Below are 23,204 nucleotides of genomic sequence, written 5' to 3' on the forward strand. Positions count from 1 at the left end.
TAGCAGCGCCTTTGGGCATCTCACAACCCTTTCCTTTTCATTACTTTGCCTTCTCCTCTTATGGCCCCAGGAATTCTTCTCACGCCTGGGAATTCTTTGATACATGCATAGACCTTTTTGAAACGTTTTCTCATTGCCTGGCTATTTATAATGTTGAATGGCATTAAATTACACATGCCACTTGTCTAGGACTTGCTATCATCTAACTCACATAATATCCCAGTGTAACAAGAATGGAGGAGGAGCGGGGAGGGATGGGAGGAAAGGGCAAGAGAGAGAGAGAAAGAGAGCGTGGGCATGAGAGCTCTTCACTTTTTTTTTTTACTCTAACTCTTTTTTACTCTAGCTCTTCATTTTACTAAATCAATTTCTTAGCTTAACATCTAGGCTTACTTCTTACACATTCCTCTCTAGGTATGCTACACTTTGCTTTCTTTTCCAAAATTTGCTCCAGTCTTCCTGTACCATGCTATTCTTGCCTAAGTGCCCTCCTATAATGTAGGCACAGCTCAAATGCTATCTGAGTCCCAAAACCACTTTCTCTTCTTGTCTCCATAGCACTGCACACTTGTTAGAGTATGATATCACCACTCTGCTCCCTGGTGGCCAGAATGAACATAGAACTCCTGGATGTGAGATGATAGTTCACACATCTCAGTAGTTCTCTGTTCCTAACACTATTGTGATTGTTTTTGTTGAATTATGAAGATGTAACATAATGATCAAAATTCACTTATGCCTCAGCTTGTTTAGCTCAACTGCTGCCCTAATTCTTTATTCCACAGTTTTGAGAATAACATTATAATATAGGTTGGAATTATTTTCTTTTTGTATTTTATAAAAATAATGCAGATAACCTAACATAAAATTTGTCATATTCTCATGAAAACATACATTAGCATGAATATTGTCTATTAGAGGAAGTAGGAAACATTTTCAGTGGCTCAACAGTATGAGTAAGGGAACAGTCAGGAATAGATTAGGGTTTCTTTGCCTGATCTGGTGCCCTTTCCATACTGAAATAAGGTAAATGGACAAAAATTATTAAGAGATAAGAAAAACCCCACAACTTGGACTCTATCTATTAACAACGCAAGAAAGCCACTTCAAAATGAAGCACCAAGTAACATATTGAGTTCAAATTCAAACAATGCTTCTGGAAATACTCAACATGCCTTTTCACAAAATCTTTAAAAATAGACAGAAGAGTTATCACAAAACACTAAACAAAAGCCAGCAGCACAAACTGATCAAGTGTGTCTGAGAAGTCACGTGGAATCAGCATACAAAGAAACATCAAACTCTTGAGCCAATAGATGAAAGAAAGCAGTTTCTTACATCTGGGCCCACCCCGTAACATTTGTGGGATCCAGATAAAGAGGATAAATCGAAGCCCAAAACTATACATTGAAATATTTTACAATTTTAAACAAAACTTACAAATTCTTAAATATCATGGTCTATTCTGAGTTAACAAGTAGACCTTCATGATGTCAAAATTTTTAAATATGTAAAGCGATAGTTTTTGATTAAAAGAAAAATATTAAGACTACTGAATTTCACTTACTATTGTGTATATATTAGTGTTCTGTTGATGTGCCAGCTATATTTGAGTAAGAAATAAAATAAAGATAAGTGTATTCATAAATTATATATTTGACAAAATGCAGCTTTTGTTTTTATTTCAACTAAATCACTATATTGTTATGGCCAATATTTTCATATAATTTGTGATATTCAGAGTAAGGATTTAAAGTTTCTTTAAAAATTATATTTAAAGTGTACAAATTTGAATATATTTAATCAGAAAATTGAAATAAAAATAGAAACATTAAAGTATTTCTCATAGATGTTTTCAAAAGTTATTTTCTAAAATATTTTATATTTTTTTTCTTTTTTTTTAAATCATAAATTGCCAACAGCACTTTATTTTTTCTTTTCGACATCCTGTTCTGCAGCTTCCTTGGCTCTTTTTGTCCGGATGCCAAAGGGCCGAGCATTGGCACGGGCCATGCGAAGACTGGCAAAGGCCTCGAAGTTCTTCTCTTCCTCTGTGATGACCCTGGCTTTCTCCTTCCTGTAGACATTCCGTATGGGCATGACAGGCCCTGTCAGCTGGGTGGCCAATTTGAGGTCCTTTTCAGAGCTGTCTCCCTTCTTGGAGGCCGAGGGCTTCCTAGGGAAGAGGATGAGCTTGGAGCGGTATTCCTTCAGCCGTTGCACGTTGGTTTGCAGGGACTCGGTGGACTTGGTCCGCCTCCTCGGATCCACCGAGATCCCAGTGGTCCGGGCCACCTTTTTGTGGATGCCAGCCGCCTTTAACTTCTCCAAGCTGAAGCCCCTGCCAGCTCACACTTTGGTGTGGTAGCTCACCGTGGGGCATCTCACTATGGGCCGGATGGGTCCCGACGCAGGACGCAAGGCGCGGGACAATGCAGCGCGCTTTGGCTTGCCGGGCCCTGCGCACTTGCGCCTGAGGATCTTCCGCGCCGGCTGGTTAAACCACGTGGCAACGCGCCGCTGCCAGTCCTTGTGGAAGTGGGGCTTTAGAATCATGCCTTTTCGGCTGGGCGCCATGGCGGCTGCCCACGGGCCCGCCTTCCCCGCAGGAGAACTGCCACCGGAAAGAAAGCCTAGTTTATATTTTCTATTAACACTAAAGGTAAAATAGAAATTAATGTGTATCAAATTTTAAAATAAAACTATTTCATTTAAAAAAATATAATCACATCTTAACAACTATATTTTTTAATTGTACTTTTCAATTATAGTTTAAGTTCAATACTATTTTGTATTAGTTTCAGGTGTATAACATAGTGCTTCAACAATAGTATAATTTACAGTGTTTTCCCCCAAAATTCCCAGTACTCACCTGCCATCATATAGTTGTTACAATATTACTGACTGTATTCCCTACGATGTATTTAACATTCCTGTGACTATTTCATAACTACCAATTTTTTCTTAATTTCATCATTTTTTTACCCAGTCCCCAACCCCTCCCCACCTGTAACTATCAGTCTGTATGAGTGTTTCAATTTTGTTAGTTTTTTATTTTGTTCTTTATGTTTGTCTTTCTCTGATTGACTTATTTCTTTAGCATAATACCCTCTAGTTCACCCACATTGCTGCAAATAATAAGATTTTGTTTATATTTATGGCCAGTAATATTTCATTGTATATATGTACCACCACTTTTTCTCTGTTGATGGACACTTTGGTTGCTTCTACATCTTGGCTATTGCAAATAATGCTGCAACAAACATAGTAGTGCATACATTCTTTCAAATTAGTATTTTTGGTTTCTTTGGATACATACTCAGAAGTGGAATTGCTGGATCATGAAACAATTCCATTTTTAATTTTTTTAAGGAACGTGCATACTGTTTTCCACAGTGGATGCACCAATCTGTATTCCCACCAACAGTGCTTGAGGCTGCCTTTTTTTCCAACCCAAGCCAATATGTGTGTTGGCTGAGTTATTGATAGTAGCCATTGAGACAGGTTTGATTTTACATCTCACTGATAATTAGTGATGTTGAGCATCTTTTCACAGGTCTATTGACCATCTGATGTCCTCTTTGGAGAAATACCTATTCAGGTCCTCTGCCTATATTTTAATTGATTTTTTTTGTTTTATTTTTGGTGTTGAGTTGTATAAGTACTTTATTAATTTTAGATATTAACCCCTCATCAGATGTATCATTGTCAAATATGTTCCTCCATTCGGTGGGTTGTCTTTTCATTTTGTTGATGGTTTCCTTTGTTGTGCAAAAAACTTTTTAGTTTGATGTAGTTCCATTTGCTTGTTTTTTCTTTTGTTTCCCTAGACTGATGAAATATATAAAAAAAAATTACACAGAGACAGGTCAGAGATTTTACTGACTATGTATTCCTGTGGGATTTTTCTGGTTTTAAGTCTTACACTTAAGTCTTTAATCAATGTTTTACTTTATTTGTGTATAAATAAAGTATTTAAAGTGAAAGAAGGTGGTCTAGTTTCATTTTTTTGTACATAGCTAAAATTCCCAGCATCATTTATTGAATAGACTGTCTTTACCCCAGTATATATTCTTGTCTCCTTTGTCATATATTAATCGACCATGTAGGGGTGGGTTTACTTCTGGGCTCTCATATCCATTCCATTGATCTATATGTTTGTTTTTATGCCAGTATCATGATGTTTTAATTACTCTAGCTTTTTAGTATAGTTTGAAATCAGGTCTCAAGATACCTCTAACATTGTTTTTATTTCTCAAGATTGCTGTGGGTATTTGGGATCTTTTGTTGTTCCACATAAAGTTTTGAGTTATTTTTTCTAGTTCTGTGAAAAACGCCCTTGGTATTTTGATAAAAACTGCATTGAATCTATAGACTGCTTTGGGTAGTATGGACACTTTAACAATGAGCATGCTATCCATGAGCATGGTATATGCTTTCATTTATTTGTCTTCTTCTATTTCTTTCTTCAATGTATTAAAATTTTCCAAGTACAGGTCTCTTACCTTCTTGGTTAAATTTATTCCTAGGTATTTTTTGATGTAATTGTAAATTAGATTGTTTTCTTAATTTCTCTTTCTGAGAGTTTCTTAATGGTGTATAAAAGTGCAACTAAGTCTAAATTTTTATTTTGTATCCTGCTACTTTAATGAATTCACTTATCAGGTCTAGTAGTGTTTTTTGGTGGAATCTTCAGGGTTCTCTATATAAAATATCATGTCATCTGTAAATAATGACAGTTTTACTTCTGTATTTCCAATTGGAATGCCTTTTATTTCTTCCTGTCTGATTGCTTGGCTAGGATTTCCAGTAATATATTGAATAAGAGTGCTGAAAGTGGACATCCCTGTTTTGTTGTTAATCTTAAGGAAAAAGCTTTTAGATTTTTCTTGTTGAATATGATGCTAGCCGTGGGTTTGTCATTTTTGGCCCCTATTATGGTGAGGGCCAAATTATGTTTCCTCTATTCCCACTTTGTTGAGAGTTTTTTAAATCACAAATGGATGCTGGATTTTGTTATCTGTTGATATGATTTTTATCCTTTATTTATGTAGCATATCATGTTAATTGATTTGAGAATATTGTACTAACCTTGCATTCCAAATTTCACTTGATCATGGTTTATGATATTTTTAATGTATTGCTGAAGTTAGTTTGCTAATATTTTGTTGAGGACTTTTACATCTATGTTCATCAGGAATATTAACCTATAATTTTCTTTTTTTGTAATGTGTTTATATGGTTTTGAAATCAGGATAATGCTGGCCTTATAAAATGAACTTGGGAGCCTGCTCTCCTCTTGAAATTTTTGGAATAGTTTGAGCAGAATACCTGTTAGTTATTCTTTGAATGTTTGGTAAAATTCACCTGTGAAGCCATCCAGTTCAGGACTTTTGATTGTTGGGAGTTGTTTTTTTTTTTTTAATTGCTTTGATTTCATTGGTTTTAATCAGTATGTTCAGTTTTTGTGTTTCTTTTTGATTCAATTTTGGAAGATTGTATGTTTCTAAGAATTTATTAATTCCTTCCAGATTGTCCAATTTGTTGGCATACAGTTTTTTTGTAATATTCTATTATTATCTTTTGTATTTCTGTGGTGCCAGTTGTTACTTCTCTTTCATTTCTAATTTTATTTATTTGGGTCCTTTCTCTCTCTCTTTGATGATTTTGGTTAAAAGGTTATCAATCTTCTTTATCTTTACAAAGAATCAGCTTTTGATTTTATTGATTTTTTTAAAGATTATTTCATTTGTTTCTATTCTGATCTTTTTTATTTTTTTCCTCCTTCTCACTTTGGGTTTTGTTTGTTGTTCTTTTTCTAGTTTCTTTAGGTGCACATTTAGATTGTTTATTTGAAGTGTTTCTAGTTTCTTCAGGTAGGCCTATATTGCTATGAATTCCCCTTTTAGGACTGCTTTCAATGTGTCCCATAGTTTTTTGGTTATGTTTTCATTTTCACTTGTCTCAAGGCATATTTTGATTTCTTCCTTGATTTTAACCAATTAATTGTTAAGTAATTCATTGTTTTGTAACACGTTTTTTATCCTCCATGTGTTTTTTTTAGCTTTTTTTCTTGTAATTGATTTCTAATTTTATACTACTTTAATCAGAGAAGATGCTTGATATGATTTACTGTGACCTAATACGTGGTCTATTCCTGGAAACAATCCATGTGCACTTGAGAAAAATTTATGTTCTGTTGCTTTGGGGTGAAATGTTTTGAAAATATCAATTAAGTCCATCTGGTGTGGTATGTCATTTAAGGCTGCTGTTTTCTTGTTGATTTTTCATCGGGAAGATCTATCTAATGGTGTCAATCCCCTTCTATGTCTGTATTGCTGTCGATCTCTCCCTTTATGATCATCAATATTTGCTTTATATATTTAGGCACTCCTATATTTGATGCATAAATGTTTACAAGGGTTATATCCTGTTATTGTATTGATCCCTTTATCATTATCTAATGTTCTTTGTTTATTATTATAGCCTTTGTTTTAAAGCTCATTTTGTCTCATATAATTATTACTATCTTGGATTTTTTTCACTTGCATGAAATATTTTTTCCATCCTTTTGCTTTCAGTCTCTTCTGTGACTTTCATTTTGAGATGGGTCTCTTGTATACAACATATATATGGGTCTTGTTTTCTTATCCATTCAGCTATCATATGTCTTTTATCGAAGGATTTTATCTATTTACATTTAAAGTGATTATTGGTAGGTATGTATTTATTGCTATTTAATTCTTTATAATTGTGTTCCTTTTTCCTTCTTTTAGCTTAAAGAAGTCCCTTTAATATTTCTTGTAATACTGGTTGGTGGTGATAAATTCCTTTTGCTTTTTCCGGTCTGGCAAGCACTTTATTTCTTCTTCATTTTGAATGATATCCTTGTTGGGTAGAGTAGTCTTCATGGCAGGCCCTTGCTTTTCATCACAAGGGATTTTGTGCCAATCCTTTCTGGCCTGAAATGATTCTGTGGAGAAATAAACTGATAGTCTTATGGAAGCTCCCTTGTAAGTAACTATCTTTTTCTTACTGCTTTTAAGAATCTCTCTTTGTCTTTAACCTCTTGCATTTTCATTATTTAATTTGTGACTGCCTGAAGAACTGCCAGTTGGAACATAAAGAAGATCAACAAAATAGTCATTTGATACTCTTGGAAAACAATACTTCCACTTTTGAAGACTTTTTTGTATTCATGCTGAGAAGGATGTGACAGGCTAATTCATTTGTCTTTTCTCTCACCTCCATGCTTGTACCTCTCACATCCTCCCTGCACTCTAATGATGAGAGCATTTGACACACTAACCTTCCAGCATTCAGTATTGTCTTGTGTTTTCAGGACATGGAACAAGAGATGATGAAGAGCACTTTCTTGATGCCTGAACAGTGTTAGTCATGACAGTAGATGTTTTGGGTTACTGTCACTGAGAGTCAGATCCTTAACAATTCTTTATTAAGCTTGCTTTTCTTGTACTTGCAACTGCAGGGTACTCTACCTCCATCTTACTCTGGTACCATGTATATGTTCTCCTTCCAGTTCCCCTGACCACACCCGGGGCCTCCTTTCTTTTTTCCTGTCCTCTTTCTACTTAGAGCACCATGGGGGGAAGATTTACTCTTTTTTTTTTTTTTTTTGGATACCAAAGAGGGTAAATCACCCTTGAAACACATGAAATTTAGATATATGTGTTGTCCATTATGAAGATCTTCCTTATTAGAATCCAATTATGAATTCTTTGAGATGTAACCGGATCTTACAGTTTTCTTTTTCATACCCTCAGGGAGTCTAGCCAGTGTAAGGGGCAAAAGAGGTCATTAGTATTAGACATATGGATATTGCAGTGATTTACTTTTAGAATATTTAATAAATGCACACTTGCTACTCTAGCAAAGATAGTGAGACTTTGCACTTGAATAAATAAGTGTAAGAAATGTGGGTTTTTTGTTTTTTAATAATCCAAGTGTCAACTTGAATGTAAGGAGTGTAAAATGAAAAAAAAAAAGACTTGTGATGTCCCAATAGTGTAGCATGCACATGTTCTGAAATACTCTTACACATAGGTTCAAAGTCACTTGTTCAATTCTTGCTTTGATATGGAAGATGTCACATGCTTTGGAAGTGATTTCTGATTATTTTCCTCACAGTCTTGCCACCTCTAAAAATAGTTTTCAAGTGAATTCTAGCTCTCACCCACCTTCCCTGAAACTCATGACTATTTCATAATTACAAAAAATCTCTACTCATAGCCAGAGAACTAAAAAGCCAGGTTATTAATAACTAAAAATATTGTGAAAATTCATTTTAGATCTCTGAATTATCTAGATTCCCAAAATAACTTTCTATTGAAACCTCTAGTTTCCAAAATAATGTCTGACTGTATCTTTAAATCTGTAAAATCAAATGAATTTGGAATGATACTAAAGTATATCATAGTAAGTTAAACATTTTGTTTAATTTGTGATATTAATTTTCTCATTGTTTTTATTTTCTTAAGCATTTTTCAGAATAACTCAGGTTAGAAAAACTTAAATCATTCGAGATGACAAACTAGACCTATTCATTTTTATATTGAAACATGCCTTCAGAAGTATATTTCTTTTGCAATTCTGATTCCCATTTTCTCTGGAAAGGCAGTACCTCTGGACAACATATTGTCTTTCCTATGTTAGCAGGCCCTTAACACTCCTTAAGGGCATTAGAGTATGCAGAAATGTTAAAACTTGAAGTTCAAGCCATTTTAGTTACATAGCAGACTCTTTTCTTTTTTCATAGCAAAAAGTATGAGTCCTTCCAATTGCCAGACAGATGTCACCTAAGTGCGGCCTCCATATTCATTAGCCCATAATGAATCTATTAATTGAATATGTAAGTTTGGCTAATTAGATGTAAGACATTTCTTCAGATTTAAAGGGTAATAATAAAAAATTTAAACTGCACACCAGATCAAGCATTTAAGAATTGATAAATGTGAACTGCAAAGTGCACAATTCCAATGTAAATTAGTTAATTGCCTCTGTTAATTTAGGTGAAATACATTAGCAGAAAGGTCAATCCATTTGGGGCTTGATGTGTTTTTCAAATAGTAAATTAAAAATAGCAAATCAAAGAGCACTACCAAGTGGGAAGCATGGAATCCACTTTTCCAATCTAGAGGTTGCAGAGTAGACTCAAGTAGCCCCACAGAGTTAACCTGCTATGGGGGGACCAGTCATTCTCAAATCAGGCTGTCTAAATAGGTGTCGAGAAACTCTGTTAAAAATATCAATGCCTCAGGCCCCTTCTTAGACAGTTGAAATTTCTGGAGGTGGGGCCAGGCATCCGTATTGTTAAAAACTCCATAAATGATTATATGAGAACATGGGTTCAAAACCACTGGAGTATTCCATAAATGTCTAACCCACCAAATAAGCAGGAGTAAAGTGGCAACATCAACCTACAGCAGGGATATAAGCATGACCTAGTGTCCTACTAAATGCTCTTTTCTTCCTAAGTGGGAAAAAATAAACTGCCTTGGTCCCTCCTCTATTTTCTCTTCTGGCTAGGTTTGTACCAAAGGGCGTTATGCTTGAGAACATTCATCTTGTATTTGGAAAATGAGAAGCAATCTCAGCTCCAAGTATTTGTTTTTGGGAATTCCAGTTTTACACATAGTTAAACTTAACAGATAACATTAGTTATCTTTATAGCTTTAAAAAAATGTCAAAAGGGTTCTTTGCAGAGACCTGTTTTGGACAATGTCATCTTTATACCCTGTATCTTATGTCCCCTATAGCACCAAGAAGGGGTATAAGGTCCCTAGTCGGCCCCTACGAAACTCCTTGTGAATAGGCGGTCTCCTTTCTGAATACTGTTTCTGGCTTCTTTCCTTTCTTGTGGCCCTTGAATAACTTTACGTATATGGTTACTATTATTCCACAGACTTCTTTTTTGCTATACACTCTATGTCAATGCTTGGCTCATAAAATATCATCAATGAGCATTGGGTATTTGTTCAAAGCTATTTAATTGAGAGAGGGAGAAAAAAAATCCAGGTTTAGCAACAGCAGTCAAGGCATCACAGATACTTTGGAAAGAGGCCCCTCCTCTGTAGGTTGACAAGGAGGCTGGCATTTCCTCTCTGTTATCAAGACATCTAAAGTGATCCTCATAGCCTCATGATCTTTTCGGTGGCTCATTCCACTGTGTAAAAGAGGGAAACAGTAACTGCTCATTGAGTCTCATTTTCTAGTGAACATGAATATGGATCCCTGTCCCAAATATCACCAAAGTTCATGTGAGAATTCTTTTATGCCCAAGACCCTTTGGGTGAATGACCATATATAAGGGCAGAAGGAATTGGAAAAAAGCTTATATTTAAGAATGGAAGAGTCCTAAAGTAAGTGGTAAGAATCAAGAGTCATGTGTGGATGTAAAGAATTTTAAAAGTAAAAAGAAAAATACAAACTAAGGAACATTTAAAACAAAACAAAAGAGCAAGTTTACCTTAGTTACATCCCAAGCACTTACTTAGTTGAGGGGGAAAAAAAGATTCTGGAGTTTTACTATTAGTAACCCTTCCTCGCCTACCATGAGAAAAATAGTTGCTTTCAATCTAAGACACATCCATGTGACTTGCTCTGGGATACTGCGTGCTCTGTGAGCAAGACTATCGTGTTCTAAGTACTTCACTTTCTATGGTAAATCAGGCTAATGAACCCTACTGTTCTTTTCTTAAAAGTCAAAAGGTCTTTTAACGGAAGTTCCTCTCCTAAACTAACTGTAGTCTAAAATTTGTCTACATTCTGAAATATTTTTCTCCAGAGTAATTCAAATTAAAAATGTCACAACTCCAAAGATTTCTCATCAGTAGCAGGTAAAAGCATTGAAATCAACTTACTGCTTTTAAAATAGTATCACTTGCACATACATACCATGAACTGCAGAGGGAGCTAATGCCTTTTTTCCTCAGGCCTCTCAGAAAAGGGGGCATAGCTGGGTTTTTAATTTTTCCCTATACCTTGTATGGGTGATTATTGATTAGGTACTGAGCTCATCTCTGCACCTAAATTGAGGCCTTTAAACATATATGAGGTGGAACTGGGCTTTACAACAAAGACAAATCTAGTTTCCACTTTTAAAATAGTCTCTTGAGGTTGCCAAAAAGTAGAGGACATATTTTAAAAGGCAAGAATTGTATTTTGTATCAAAACATGATTTTTGGAGTCATAACCAATAAGGAATCTATTCCCTGCAACCGTAAATACACCTTTTCATAGACTACGGCGACCAGAGGCCACATAGGGGCATTGAGGGACTTAATATGTAGAGAATTTTTATGGTTAATAAATGCCACAATCTCAGCCTCTTTTCTTGAAGATGTTGAAAGGAAAAGGAAAATTAAATGAGCGTTTAGATCCCAAATAAAAAGTTAATATTCACGTTAAATAAAAATATAAGTGAATTTATTTCATAGAAGTTTTCATAATGAGTCCAAAATACTTCATTAAGCATTTCTGGATTGAAATATGTAAAGCTCTTTATAAGCTTTTGTTAATAAATTAAATACCACTTCTCTATAAATATACCATGCATTAAGCTTTCCTGTTACAGTTTTCAGGAAACATTTCACATAAAGTAGCCCCGCATATCCCATTTGAGATGAATGAGGTCATTAGGAAACACATATCTGAAATAAGCCCTCATTCTGCATACAACCCAAGGGCCCTAATTTTTTAAAATATTTCAAACAATATGCCCCTTTCAAATCATTAGACTTAGAGACATTTAAGGAACTAATTCAATTAACCCAGAAGAGAGAAATGCTATAATGTGTGATTTATTTTTGCAGATAAATTAAAATGCAAGTGTATCTGTTATAAAAGGTAGGGTGTCATCATGGTTAGTGATGGGCACAAGAAGGCCATTAAGTGGGGCTACCTGAGGTTGAAACAGCCCCTGAACATGGGGGCTTGAAGTTCAACCTAGGCATTCAGTTACTGTCAAAATCAAAAGTATTCCTTTCTTGGGGGGAGGAATCTTTATGTTCCATTCAGTTTCCTTCATTGATTTCTAAAACATGTTTTTCAAATAGCAAATACTTTTCCTCCCTAACTAAAAACTAAAAAGAAGCGTAAATCGCTATGATTTTATACCTTAAAGTCAAATGTCATATAAAACCAATGCCTTAAAATTACAATTTTGCATTCTGTTATTTAGGTGAGGAAATATGAGGCAAGGATTTATTTTTCTCCTCTACAAGTTCAGGATATTGGCTCCTCCAGGTCTAATAAATTGTTTTCACAAGGAAATAAATAGAGCATGCTATAGCTTACATTCCCTTGCACAGAGATTTTAACCAATATGTATCCTAAACTATGAATAATCACAGGTAAGGGGAAGAGTGGAAGAAGGAAACATAAAGGAGGGTAATAATGTTTCTTAACCAAATCAAGGAAAAGACTGAAATTCAGAATATTAGCAATCTGATGGTAGTTGGGAAGACTGCCACTTTAACCATTTTGAAATCTATAGAGGAAATCAGAAGATAATGAAATGAGATGATAATAGAAAGGAGGAAAGAATAAGGGTGTGAGAAGAGATGTTATGGCAGCCTTAAAAGTAAGTAACAAGAATAAATCCTATGGACAGAAACAGAGAAGACATGTCCTGTCCCCATCTTGAATTAAAGAGCTTGGATGGAAAACAAAGGACTGCAATCATTAGCTGAAGATAGGGGGAATTTTTTTTTCAGAAGATGATTATATGAAGAAAAATACTCTTAAGAATCTATTATCAGAAAGGTTTATAGTAAAAGGTGGGGCAAAACAAAACAAAATCTAAGATCAGGGAGAGAAAATGTTGCTTAATCAGAGAGCATAGGAAAGTAGTCAAACAGGGCCACAGGGACGTGTTTTGTCTTTTGCTCACATCACTCAACAAAAATTCTTATTAAATAGTTGCTATGTGCTCCATGCTGTTTTAGGAATTGAGGGAGGGCACAAATGAAATAGAAGATACAGTCCCTGTGCTGATCACTTAACTATCTAGTTGAAGACCAAATCTCACACAAAAGTAGCCGTCAGGGAACAAATGAAACCAGTCTGCCATCTGTCACTGTACTAGAACTTTTGGAGATATTTATGAGAAGCCAAGGGACCCTCCCTTTCCTGCCTGGGGAGGAAAGGAATCTCTTTATTTGCTCTACCTCACTGTGTAACAAATGCAAATAATCCCATCATATGGTTCCTTCTTTGGGAGAGAAATCCAGCCCTGGTGACAGAACTGGAGTTAGCAAGTAAGAAGTGGGCCAAAGATGACCAACCCCATCTTATGCTCTGAGAAGAAATATAAATCAATAGTTTTTAGTTTGTGATAGTCTTTCTTGACAATATTCATTTATCAGTTTAATTTTTACAAATTTCCCCTTTCTCCTCCTTGGAGTTCTTGGATGGTTTCTCAGTGTCTCAAGAGTTAAGGTCTCTATAACCTTGAGTTAAGTGCCTTGCCCGCCTCACCTTCTGCTCCTCCAGCCACACTGATGTCCCCTAAAAAGTATTCTCACAGCTCTGTGCCTTTGTTCTTGTGGATTCTTCTGCCTACCCTGTCTTTTCCTCCTCTGTTGAAGTCTCACCTCTCCTTTAAGGCCCAGATGGTCTCCCCCACGGTGGGGCACCCCGATGGTGGTGTTGATGCTCGTTTGTAACTTTTTCCCAGAACCTCTCATAGTAAGTGACCTACCTCTCTGCAGGGGTTTCAAGCTCATATATGGGAAGGGCTGTCTGTCTTGTGTGTAACCCAGCCTCCAGCATCTTTCCCTGAATTGGAAAGTGCTCAAAATACCCTTGCAGAATTGTTTTACCAGCATTGTTGATTTATTTCCCTTGCTGTTACCTTCTCCCTCTCTCCCCAACTAGTTCTAAGACTGTTCTCTTTTATTCTTCAGTTGTATCTCTAACCTGAAGGCTTTAATAAAAGTGTATCTCATGAGGCCTGGCCAGTGTGGCTCAGTTGGTTGGAGCCTTCTCTGGTGGCTGAAGCATTGCAGGCTCAATTCTCAGTCAGGGCACATGCCTAGGTTGCAGATTCAATACCTGGTCTGGGTGCATACAATCCCCAGTCTGGCACCTCCAGGAGGCAACCAATAGATGCTTCTCTTGCACATTGATGTTTCTTTCTCTCCTTTCCTCTCTCCTTCGTTTTCTCTCTAAAAAATAATGAAAAAATTTCCTCGGGTGGAGCTAAACATTTTTTTAAAGTGTATCTCATGAACATATACTGTTATTAATGCACAGCATATGGGTATAGAGATCCCCTGTGAATCAAGGTCTCTCAACTGCCTGAGCTAAGGTGCCTAGTTTCTTTATGAAAACAACTCAGTTAACCTTGGGTATATAGTTTGAGTTCTGAGAAGCTGAAAGGATTTCTATAGATCTAATAATAAAATGAAATATTTTTTGTCTATTTATATTGCTATTTAGCATCCAAGAACTGAGCATTAGTCAGTTTTAGGTACTGAAAGTGTTTAAGGCAAGATCTTTTTATGGCTGACACTTAACATCCAAAGAAATGGGGTACTAAGGGCTCTGAAAACGGCATTTAAGATAAGAATCAGTAGGCCCCTGTCAGGCTTACAATGGGAGTGTGGAGGGGAAGCGACAGAGGTCTTTTTACTTGGAACCCGGATTTAGCCCACTGAGCCCTAAATCCATTCTTGTATGGCATCTTTGGGTTCTTGACACATACTTACATGCTGACCTTTAGGCTCCCACAAACCAGAAGAAGGCCTTTTGGAGCTATGGAAACACTTAAGATAGGGGGTGTAAATATGAAAGCTTGACCCCAAAGAGGAAGTTAAGTGAGGAGCCAGTGTCTGGCAGGATGGTATCCGTTAGCTTGAAGAACAACAACAACAAAAAAGCAAAACACATGTATCTTTGTGTGTTTGGGGGTGCGGCGCGTGAGGGCTGGAAGGAGGGATCCGAGAAGAAAGATTAGAGGGGCTAATGAAACATGCGACTATTAGCAACATGTAAGGACCAAGGCCCGATCCCCTCCAGGCACAGCCCAGGCAGCCTGGGGCGGTCCCGGTCGGCAGAGGGCAGCAGCTGGGCGGGAGAAGACTGCCCAGGGCCGCGCGCAGCCAGCTCAAGGGGATACTCATTTTGAGTGTGGCGCGAGGGACTCGCACTCATCATTACCGGTCCCTGACCTAGTGGCCAAGGAGAAGCTTCGGCTCAGTCGCGGAAAGTGGGTGTGTGCGGAGGTCGTTGCGAAAGACCCTGAAATCCTCGCCGGGGGACGAGAGCTGAGGGCGCCCCCTTCCTGGTCCCCAGGAGAAAAGGACAGCCGGAGTTTGGAGGGTCCCGGGACGCGGGTGGGAGGGGATCTCTGCGCCCCCTGCTGCTGCGTCCCGGGCTTGTCCCCCAAACACCGCGCGCTCTGCTCTCGGCGCCGCGCGAGCGCTCGGCCGTTCGGGGGGCCCCGCCAGTCCCCTCCCGTCCCGCTTCCGGGGCCATCACCCGCGCCCGCCATCGGAAAAGGTGCGCCTCCCGCCTAGAGTGAGGCCGGCCCCGCCGTCCGAGCCCCCTGCGGCCGCGGCGCAGGTTCGAGTTCCGGCCGTCGAGGACAGCGGCGGCGGCGTGGGCGTGGGCCGGTTCCCGCGGCCGGCACCGTGGTACGCACTTGACCGTGGGCGCGGAGAGAACGGGCTGGCGGACGGCGGGCTTTATGTAAATCTGGCTGTGCCTCGGAGTCCTAGGTAGGATGGACCAACCCCCGCGCCTCGGCCCTCACGTCCAATAAGAAGAGCCCCAGCTTGACACCTGCCTATATACAGGCGAGCGCGCCCCGGGACCGCGGACCGCGCGCACAGCCCGCACAGCCCGCACAGCCCACTTCGTGGGGCCAGCGACACCCCGGCCCGCCACCATGACTTCTAGCAAGATCGAGATGCCCGGGGAGGTGAAGGCCGATCCCGCCGCCCTCATGGCGTCCCTGCACCTTTTGCCGTCGCCCACGCCCAACCTCGAAATCAAGTACACCAAGGTAAGCGGCCGGCCAGGACCAGCCGTCCACGGAGACTTTCTAGAATCTTCCTTACTTCCTATGCCTGTTAGGGGACGAGGACGGCCTGATGGGGTCGGGGCGGTCAGGGTCGCCCGGGCCAGCCTGTCATCCTAGCGCAGCAGAGGGGACGCCCCGTTTTCGCGGTTGGGGCTTCTAAAGTTCTGCCGGGGTCTTGGGACACCTCGGGGACTTAGCACAACCTGAAGCGTGGCGCTGCGGGGTCGCCGTCAACGGCTTCCCCCCACCCCGCCACAACAAACCGCATCTGCCACTGCCTTTCGAGGCGGTTCTCAGGGTCTCGACCGCAGCGGGGAAGGCTCCGGCACCGCAGTGACTCCTCAGACGCGGAAAGGAGGGCGTCTCGCCTGGTTGGCCACGCAGCCTGGCTGACTCTTTACGTCCTCCGCCTCCGGGGGCCTGTTGGCCGCTGGTCTCGCTCAGGACCTCGGAAGTTCCGACGGTGCGGAGCGGCTTTCCCGCAGGAATGGTCAAGACCCGCCGCGCTCTGGCTGCCTTCGCAGATTTCATGGGAACCTGGCTGCCGAGAGTACAGTAGATCCAATGTCAGCATTGCATTCGAATTTTGTAGGCAGTGGCAATTTCCCGGAAAAACTTGGGAGGTCTTTTTATTTGTGTAAATTAACAGGTTCGCTTTTGAACTGAAAAAATATATATTCTTTATAACGAACTCTGACATCTTGGATTTGCCAAGCAGGAATTTGTTGTTGTTGCACCACAGTAAAGAAAGAATATGTGTTCGCTACATAATATTAATTGAATTTACTTTTTTCCATAAATTTTACATAGAACTTTTTTATTAATTACTCAAAAGGGGAGTTATAATGTCATAGCATTTGAGGGGAAGGAGATGGGATTTAAAGTCATGTTTCTTGGAGGTCATTTTACAGTGTTCTTGTTTGATTTTCTGTTTCTTTCAGTTAGTTGATCTCTACCCTAAACTTCTCCCGATTAACTTAAACACACATTGAGCACACACAGTATGGTTAAAGTTGTTTTCCATGATGCTTATTACAAGATAAACTAAATTTTGTCGAGAAGTAAATTGTTTGGTTCTGACTTAATGGTTGAAAGAAATACAAAAAAACCCAACATCAAAATGTTAAAATTTTACTTGCATTGAGTTTTAGGTTACAAATTAGGGCGTTTCGTGTTTTGAGTGCCGATTTATATGAGTTTGATGTACCTGTTAGCTTTTTTAGATGGTGTGACAAATTTCTGAAAACCGTTTTAATGAGAGGTCGTTAATGGTTACAGCGATTTAGGCGTTGTTTGCATAACAATAGTGCCAATGTGTGGCATATCTCTGGGTTCAGGACCAAGCAGGGAAAGGCTGCAGCATAAAAGTTTTGTTTTATGAGGGTCTCTAACCTCTGTAGCCTCACTTGAAAGTTCTTAAGGTGCAAGACCTACTTCTGAGAGAGGACCTAATCTTCAGATTTGGGAGGGTTTGATTTTAATCTTAGTTTTGATCAGATTTTCCTCATAGCCCTGAAAGGAGTTTTAGATATGCAGTAGGTACCTCGGAATTTAATTTGGAAGCTCTTCCAGTTTTCTTTTTCTCTAACTACTCCTGCTCTCTTTTTTCTCTTGTTCTCCACCAGTAGGAAAGACAACTGATTTATAGCTAATTGAAGTCTTTAATGTGGAGTCTTTTCGCTCAGGGGAGACTTTTATCCAGTATCCACTTTCCCACTTATTACAAAGAAAAACAATCAGAAATGAAATAATGGATTGTAACTTGATTCTTTAATTTGTGGGGAGGAGGCACCTTATTTTTGGCTTGACAAACAACCCTCATAAACACTAAGTAATACTAATCTAAAGGTGACCTCTTTTCACAAAACCTTGTAAAATCAGATATCTGTGAACATTCCCAGCACCTTTCCTCCTCAGCTCTTTAGTGAGACTTTTAAATTTTCTGAGACAAGCGTTGTGGGCAAGCAGCTTTTGAAACGTAGAGCAGAAGCTCCTCTTTTGGTAGCCGAGGGTAATGGTGAATGCTGATTTACTGAAAAGGAAAATAAAATTGATGGAGAGTTTTTTAAAAATTCACTTATGATCAGAAGAAAGGGAAATTATATTAGCAGTTTTAAGCATAAGAATGAACCAGGTAGAATGGACAGTTAGTTCTTTAGAACAGTGATACCACATTCATAAGGAATTTCTAAGAGAGTAATTAATGGCTAAAAAATTATAATGCCAGAGGGCTTGTTACATAACGCATAGGAAAGAAACAGCAATATTTGTGTCAGAAAGTAGTACAAGACAAATACAGATGAATCCTTAATCATTTTTTGTCTTGTTAAACAAATTCATCTTTAGTGAAGGCTATTGCTATAGGATTTTTAAATATTATTTGGGGACCGACATAAAGGTACTAGTGAGAATTTCAAATAGCATGTATTTAGAAAAATTTCCCCTGTAATCTGGTATTTTGCTGTATTTTTTTCACCATTCTCTTCTAAAACTATTTTGCGTTTTTTAAGTAAAAGGTGAATGGGGGAAATAATTGGAAGAAAAAAGTTACTGCCTTTGTTTGTCAAAGGTCCTGTGAAATGCTCCAAAATTAAAGTCCAATCTCCAAGGATCTTGAAAGGGCTAACCTCCTGGTTTTGTATGTATTGACTTTCAGGCAATTACATTTCGTTTTAAAAATAAGCCTACCTCTCTAAGGTCCACTACCCACTTTAGACTAATGATCTGTGGCAACACCATCTTTAGAATATATCTATTTTTTATTTCCCTAATAAAGCCAGCTAGACCCCACATTTTAAAAGTGGCTTCTTATTAAGGAATATGTTAAACAAACAAATGAAAAAGACTGTGTTAGTCAAGAAACAGTGATAACAGCACCAACATGAAGGAGTGAGCAGACTACTTTGAGGCAGAAAGAATGTATACTGTCTTGCTTGTATCTTAAGAAGAACGCCTTAACAGCTAGCGTAGGAGTCTGATTGCCTTTAGCTATGCTTTTATGAATTGAAGACTTTCGGAGTTGTTTCTGTTTTGTCAGTCTGGTTTTTAGAATTTTTGTGTATCTGAGTATATCACAAGAGTACACACGTTGTAAAATCAAGTCTAGCACTTTACTGACTGCTCGGAACTGCAGAGATCTTTTCCAGATTCCCAGGTCCTTGGAAACTTTGCACTGTAATGCCACCCCTACCTTCTCCATTGTCTCTGTCATCTCTCCTGGTTCTATTAGTCTTTCTGTCCCCCCCCCCCCCGCCGCCACCACTGCCCCACTACACACACAAGCGCGCGCTTGTGCACACACAATTATTCCTACTTCTTCCTACTCTCTCTCCGTCTAAAGTTATTGCAAGAATCCCAAGATATATATATGGTCTTTCTCTGCGGATCACTTTTTCACTGAAAGTTTACGCCCACAACTAATAATAACATAAAATGTTGTTTTACTCCAGCATCTAGTACCATGGGGAGGGAGTTAGAACAGAGGGAGGAAGGGGGGGCATTTATGGGTTATTTACCCACTAAACGGGAAGGGAGAAAATAAAAGGCAATCAACTGATAACCAGAACTAATGTGCATTGGATAACTACTGTTTATTCTTTTATTCAATTAACACTTTTTATTGAACATCTGTTTTCTGGAGTCAATTTCAATTCAGTTCAAAGGATATTTGAGTGACCATGTTTCTAACAACTGTGCTTCCTATTATGCTAGCTGGGCTGTGGAAGCATCCACCTTCTGGAGGCTTAGGGCCTTATAAGAAGCAGTGAGTGCCAAAACTTAGTTGTCGGCCTGGTGGTGGTTCAGTTGATCAATGTAAAAATAACAATAATGACAATAATACTTAAAATATTTACCTTGTTTATAGGGCCTAATAGTTTACCTAGCACTTGCATGCATATATATATTATGATTCTTGCAATAACTTTTGACAAAGAGAGAGTAGGAAGAAGTAGGAATAATTGATAAGGAAGACCTTGGCTTTGACTTTTAAAAATTGGTAGAGCTTTCCTCACTCTATCCTTTGCTTTTTCTAATGGTCACATACTTTTGAGAGAGAGAGAGAGAGAGAGAGAGAGATTCAATTTTTATGTTTTTTTGTTGTTGTTGTTGCTTCTATTGCAAACATGGAGAGACTAGGGATTGGCCTATACTGCTTAAGAAGGAGCTACCTTTTGTGACTTTTGATTCTTTGACTTTAAATGACTATTTTCGATGTTTCTGTGGTTTTTATGTCTGGGGCAAGATTATTGCCTATCCCAGGATCATTTCTTATAAGATGGGGTGGGTCTAGTAACTTCCAAATCTCTAATCAAGATTGTTTGTCTTGATCAGAAATTGTTAATCTGACCTTATATTTAGAGGGGACCCTGCATTTTCAAAAAAAACCAAACAAACTTTTTTTCCACTTTCTTTGAAATTGCATAGCTTTTGATATTTTTATCATCTCCATTTAACCCAGGGAAGCTGACCAGCTTCATTGTGAGACTTGAACTAGATCATTCTCCTGGGCTCCTGCCTGCCCTGATGCCTTCTGCTGCGTGGGCTTATGTTACCGTATGGAATCACCATTTGCTGAGGCACTTTTATCCCTTTTTTCCTATAAAATGAGAAAATAGTTTTTAAATTTGAGGGTAGAAGACTCTATGAGGAGCCTGTTCTGTGAGGTCTCGTTTCCTTGTAACAAGGCTTAAGAGGAGCAAGGCATGTATAATTAGTATTAGACAAGCAGGATGATTAAACTATGACTAGACTAAAGACATCTCAAATACCAACATACACAGTTCTCTCTCAGGTCTTTCTCAGTTGGGTAAAGGAATACAAATACTGATGGACTTTTTTTTGTCTTTTTTAGTTATTTTAATGACAGCTTGCAGGGGTCAGCGAACTACATACTGTCTGTCTAATTTTGTAAATAAAGTTTTATTGGAACAAAGCCACTTTCATTCAGTTACATGTTGCCTGTGGCTGCTTTTGGACTACACTGTAACAGAGACTACATGGCCTGCATTTTAAGAAAAAGTTTATAAGCCCTTGACTTAGAAAAAGAAAGGCTCTGAGTTAAAATGGGCCTTTGTTCAAATCTTGGCCAGATATGTGCTTAATTAGCTGTGTGAACAGTTATGGATGGTGTCTCCTTCTCAGGGGATTTCTTCACTTGGTAATTTCTGCATCTGTCAAAATAGGGGTAACAGTATCTACCTTACAGGGTTGTTGTCAGGACTAAATAAGCAAGTGTGTGAAAGTAAATGGTATATAAGGACAGCTAGCCAAGGGCTAATTCCATTTCATTTTTGTAGAGTGATGATTATATTTGTAGTTCCAAATTAATGGAGTCCCATTAAGAAAGATCAGAATTGTATGATCAATAAAATTTTACCAACAGGCCATTGTTTAGTGTTTCAGTTAGTCATAAGAGTTTAATATTCTGCATAATGTGTATGTCCATATTGGATTTTCATCAAAGGGGATCCCTTGGAGGTTTCCCTACCAAAGTCTCATTTTTGCTAAAAAGTCACCAAATCAAACAGTTTCCCAGCCAGTACAGTCTTGCACCACATAACCGTGGTTAGGTCAACAAGTTACTGCATTTACTACAGTGGTCCTGTAAGATTAAAATGGAGCTGACAAATTCCAATCCCCTAGTGATGTTACAGCCATCATAATTCTGTAGCCAAAGGCACTACTGTTCTGCACCATTTCAGTTTATCCATAGTCATGCTATCAGCTACAAGTACCTGGGAGCACTCATCTGGCTCTGGGAGCTTCCCGCATGCCCCATGGCACAGTAAGGTCCTGAGTAGGGAGCACATGTGCTATGATTTCACATGGGGTCACTCTTTATTGGTGAATTTAACACATAAGAGTGGGAACTTAAAGTATGGGAAGACGGGGAAAAAAAAGTAGCCTAAAATGTTCAGTGATCTTAATCAACTAAGACCTCTAAAACAAAGGAGCTTAAGTGAGAGGAGGTGAACGCTTTATCTAGTCACGTGGCTGGCATTGTGTGCATTCCAGATAGCCTTACTAGACGTGGATGCCTCTTTAAAGTGGATGCCTCAGCAATCACAGCTTAAACCAGGCACTTGCATTATAAAAAGAAAAGCCAATGGACAGGGCTTAAACTATAATTACTCCTGTGTTTGTGGTGATGCTGGTGTGAACAAACCTACTGCATGCCAGTCATATGAAAGTAAAGTACAACATAGGGAATATAGTCAGTAATATTGGAATAACTGTGTATGCTGTCAGGAGGGTACTAGACTTACCAGGGCGATCACTTTGTAAGGGATATAAATATCTAATCGTTATGTTGTACACCTGAAACTAATATACTATTGTATGTCAACTGCCATTGAAAAGTAAATTTTAAAAATACAGATATGCATTATAGTAGTAGACTACCATTTAGGTTTGTGTAAATGAACTCTACAGTAGTCACACAAGATCAAAATTGCCTCAGAATACATTTCTCAGAAAGATATCCCTGGTGTTGAGCAGTGCATGGCTGTATTTTAATAATCAAATTAGGTATCTGACACTTGGGCTAAAATTCAGCATTGATAGGCCTCAGCATTCCAAACTGACTGGGCCTAAATGTCAGTTACAGAGAGCCCTTTCTGGTATTTGAGTAGTTTGGACAAAGTCAAAGCTTGACAATGACTTGTTGCCAAGTCATTGGTACATGAATCTAGGAAGTATGGCAGCGTTTGAGGACATTCTCAGAAGGAAGATATTATTTGGAGATGGGAAGTTACATAGTTTAAAACTGAAGAGCCTTTCACTAGTCCTTACTGCCCACTTTTGGGACACTTCAGCTTCCAGAAAGTAAAAGCATCGTGCAGTGACTATTTTTGAAAGACCTAGCATTTATTTAATTTCTTTATTTGCTGTAACAAGTCATTTCAAAGCCAATCACTTCCCTTCAAACACCAAATCTAATGCATATGGAAGTGGTTGCCATTATGTCACACCTTGATTAATTTTTAATTGCCTTTTCAGGCATATATATCTGTGCGCTCTATCCCATTTTACCTTTCAGATATATGAGATTATTCATTGGGAATTTCTTACTCCTTGCAAATTTCTGTATTGCTTGGTTTTGGTTCCTAGTTCTGTTCAAATTGTTTCCCTTCAAAATCTTAACTCTAAATGAGTTTAT

At 38.5% G+C, this 23,204-nt stretch overlaps 1 protein-coding gene and 1 pseudogene across 2 annotated transcripts in view; one reads left to right on the forward strand and one right to left on the reverse strand.

Moving 5' to 3' along the window:
* Nucleotides 1-1,895: 1,895 nt before the first annotated feature.
* LOC129063533 (60S ribosomal protein L13-like) lies at nt 1,896-2,600 on the reverse strand (annotated as a pseudogene).
* A 12,918-nt stretch (nt 2,601-15,518) lies between these two features.
* Nucleotides 15,519-23,204, forward strand: part of ALDH1A2 (aldehyde dehydrogenase 1 family member A2) — a 95,105-nt gene continuing 87,419 nt past the window's right edge. For both annotated transcript variants that reach the window (XM_054565362.1, XM_054565363.1), the window contains exon 1: nt 15,519-16,027. In XM_054565362.1, coding sequence (XP_054421337.1) covers nt 15,911-16,027 — 117 coding nt within the window. In that variant the 5' untranslated portion in view covers nt 15,519-15,910. The remainder of the gene's footprint in view (nt 16,028-23,204) is intronic.

This window comes from Pteronotus mesoamericanus, unplaced genomic scaffold, assembly GCF_021234165.1.
Source record: "Pteronotus mesoamericanus isolate MK-2021 breed Mesoamerican mustached bat unplaced genomic scaffold, CSHL_Meso_final contig_164, whole genome shotgun sequence".
NCBI lineage: Eukaryota > Metazoa > Chordata > Mammalia > Chiroptera > Mormoopidae > Pteronotus > Pteronotus mesoamericanus.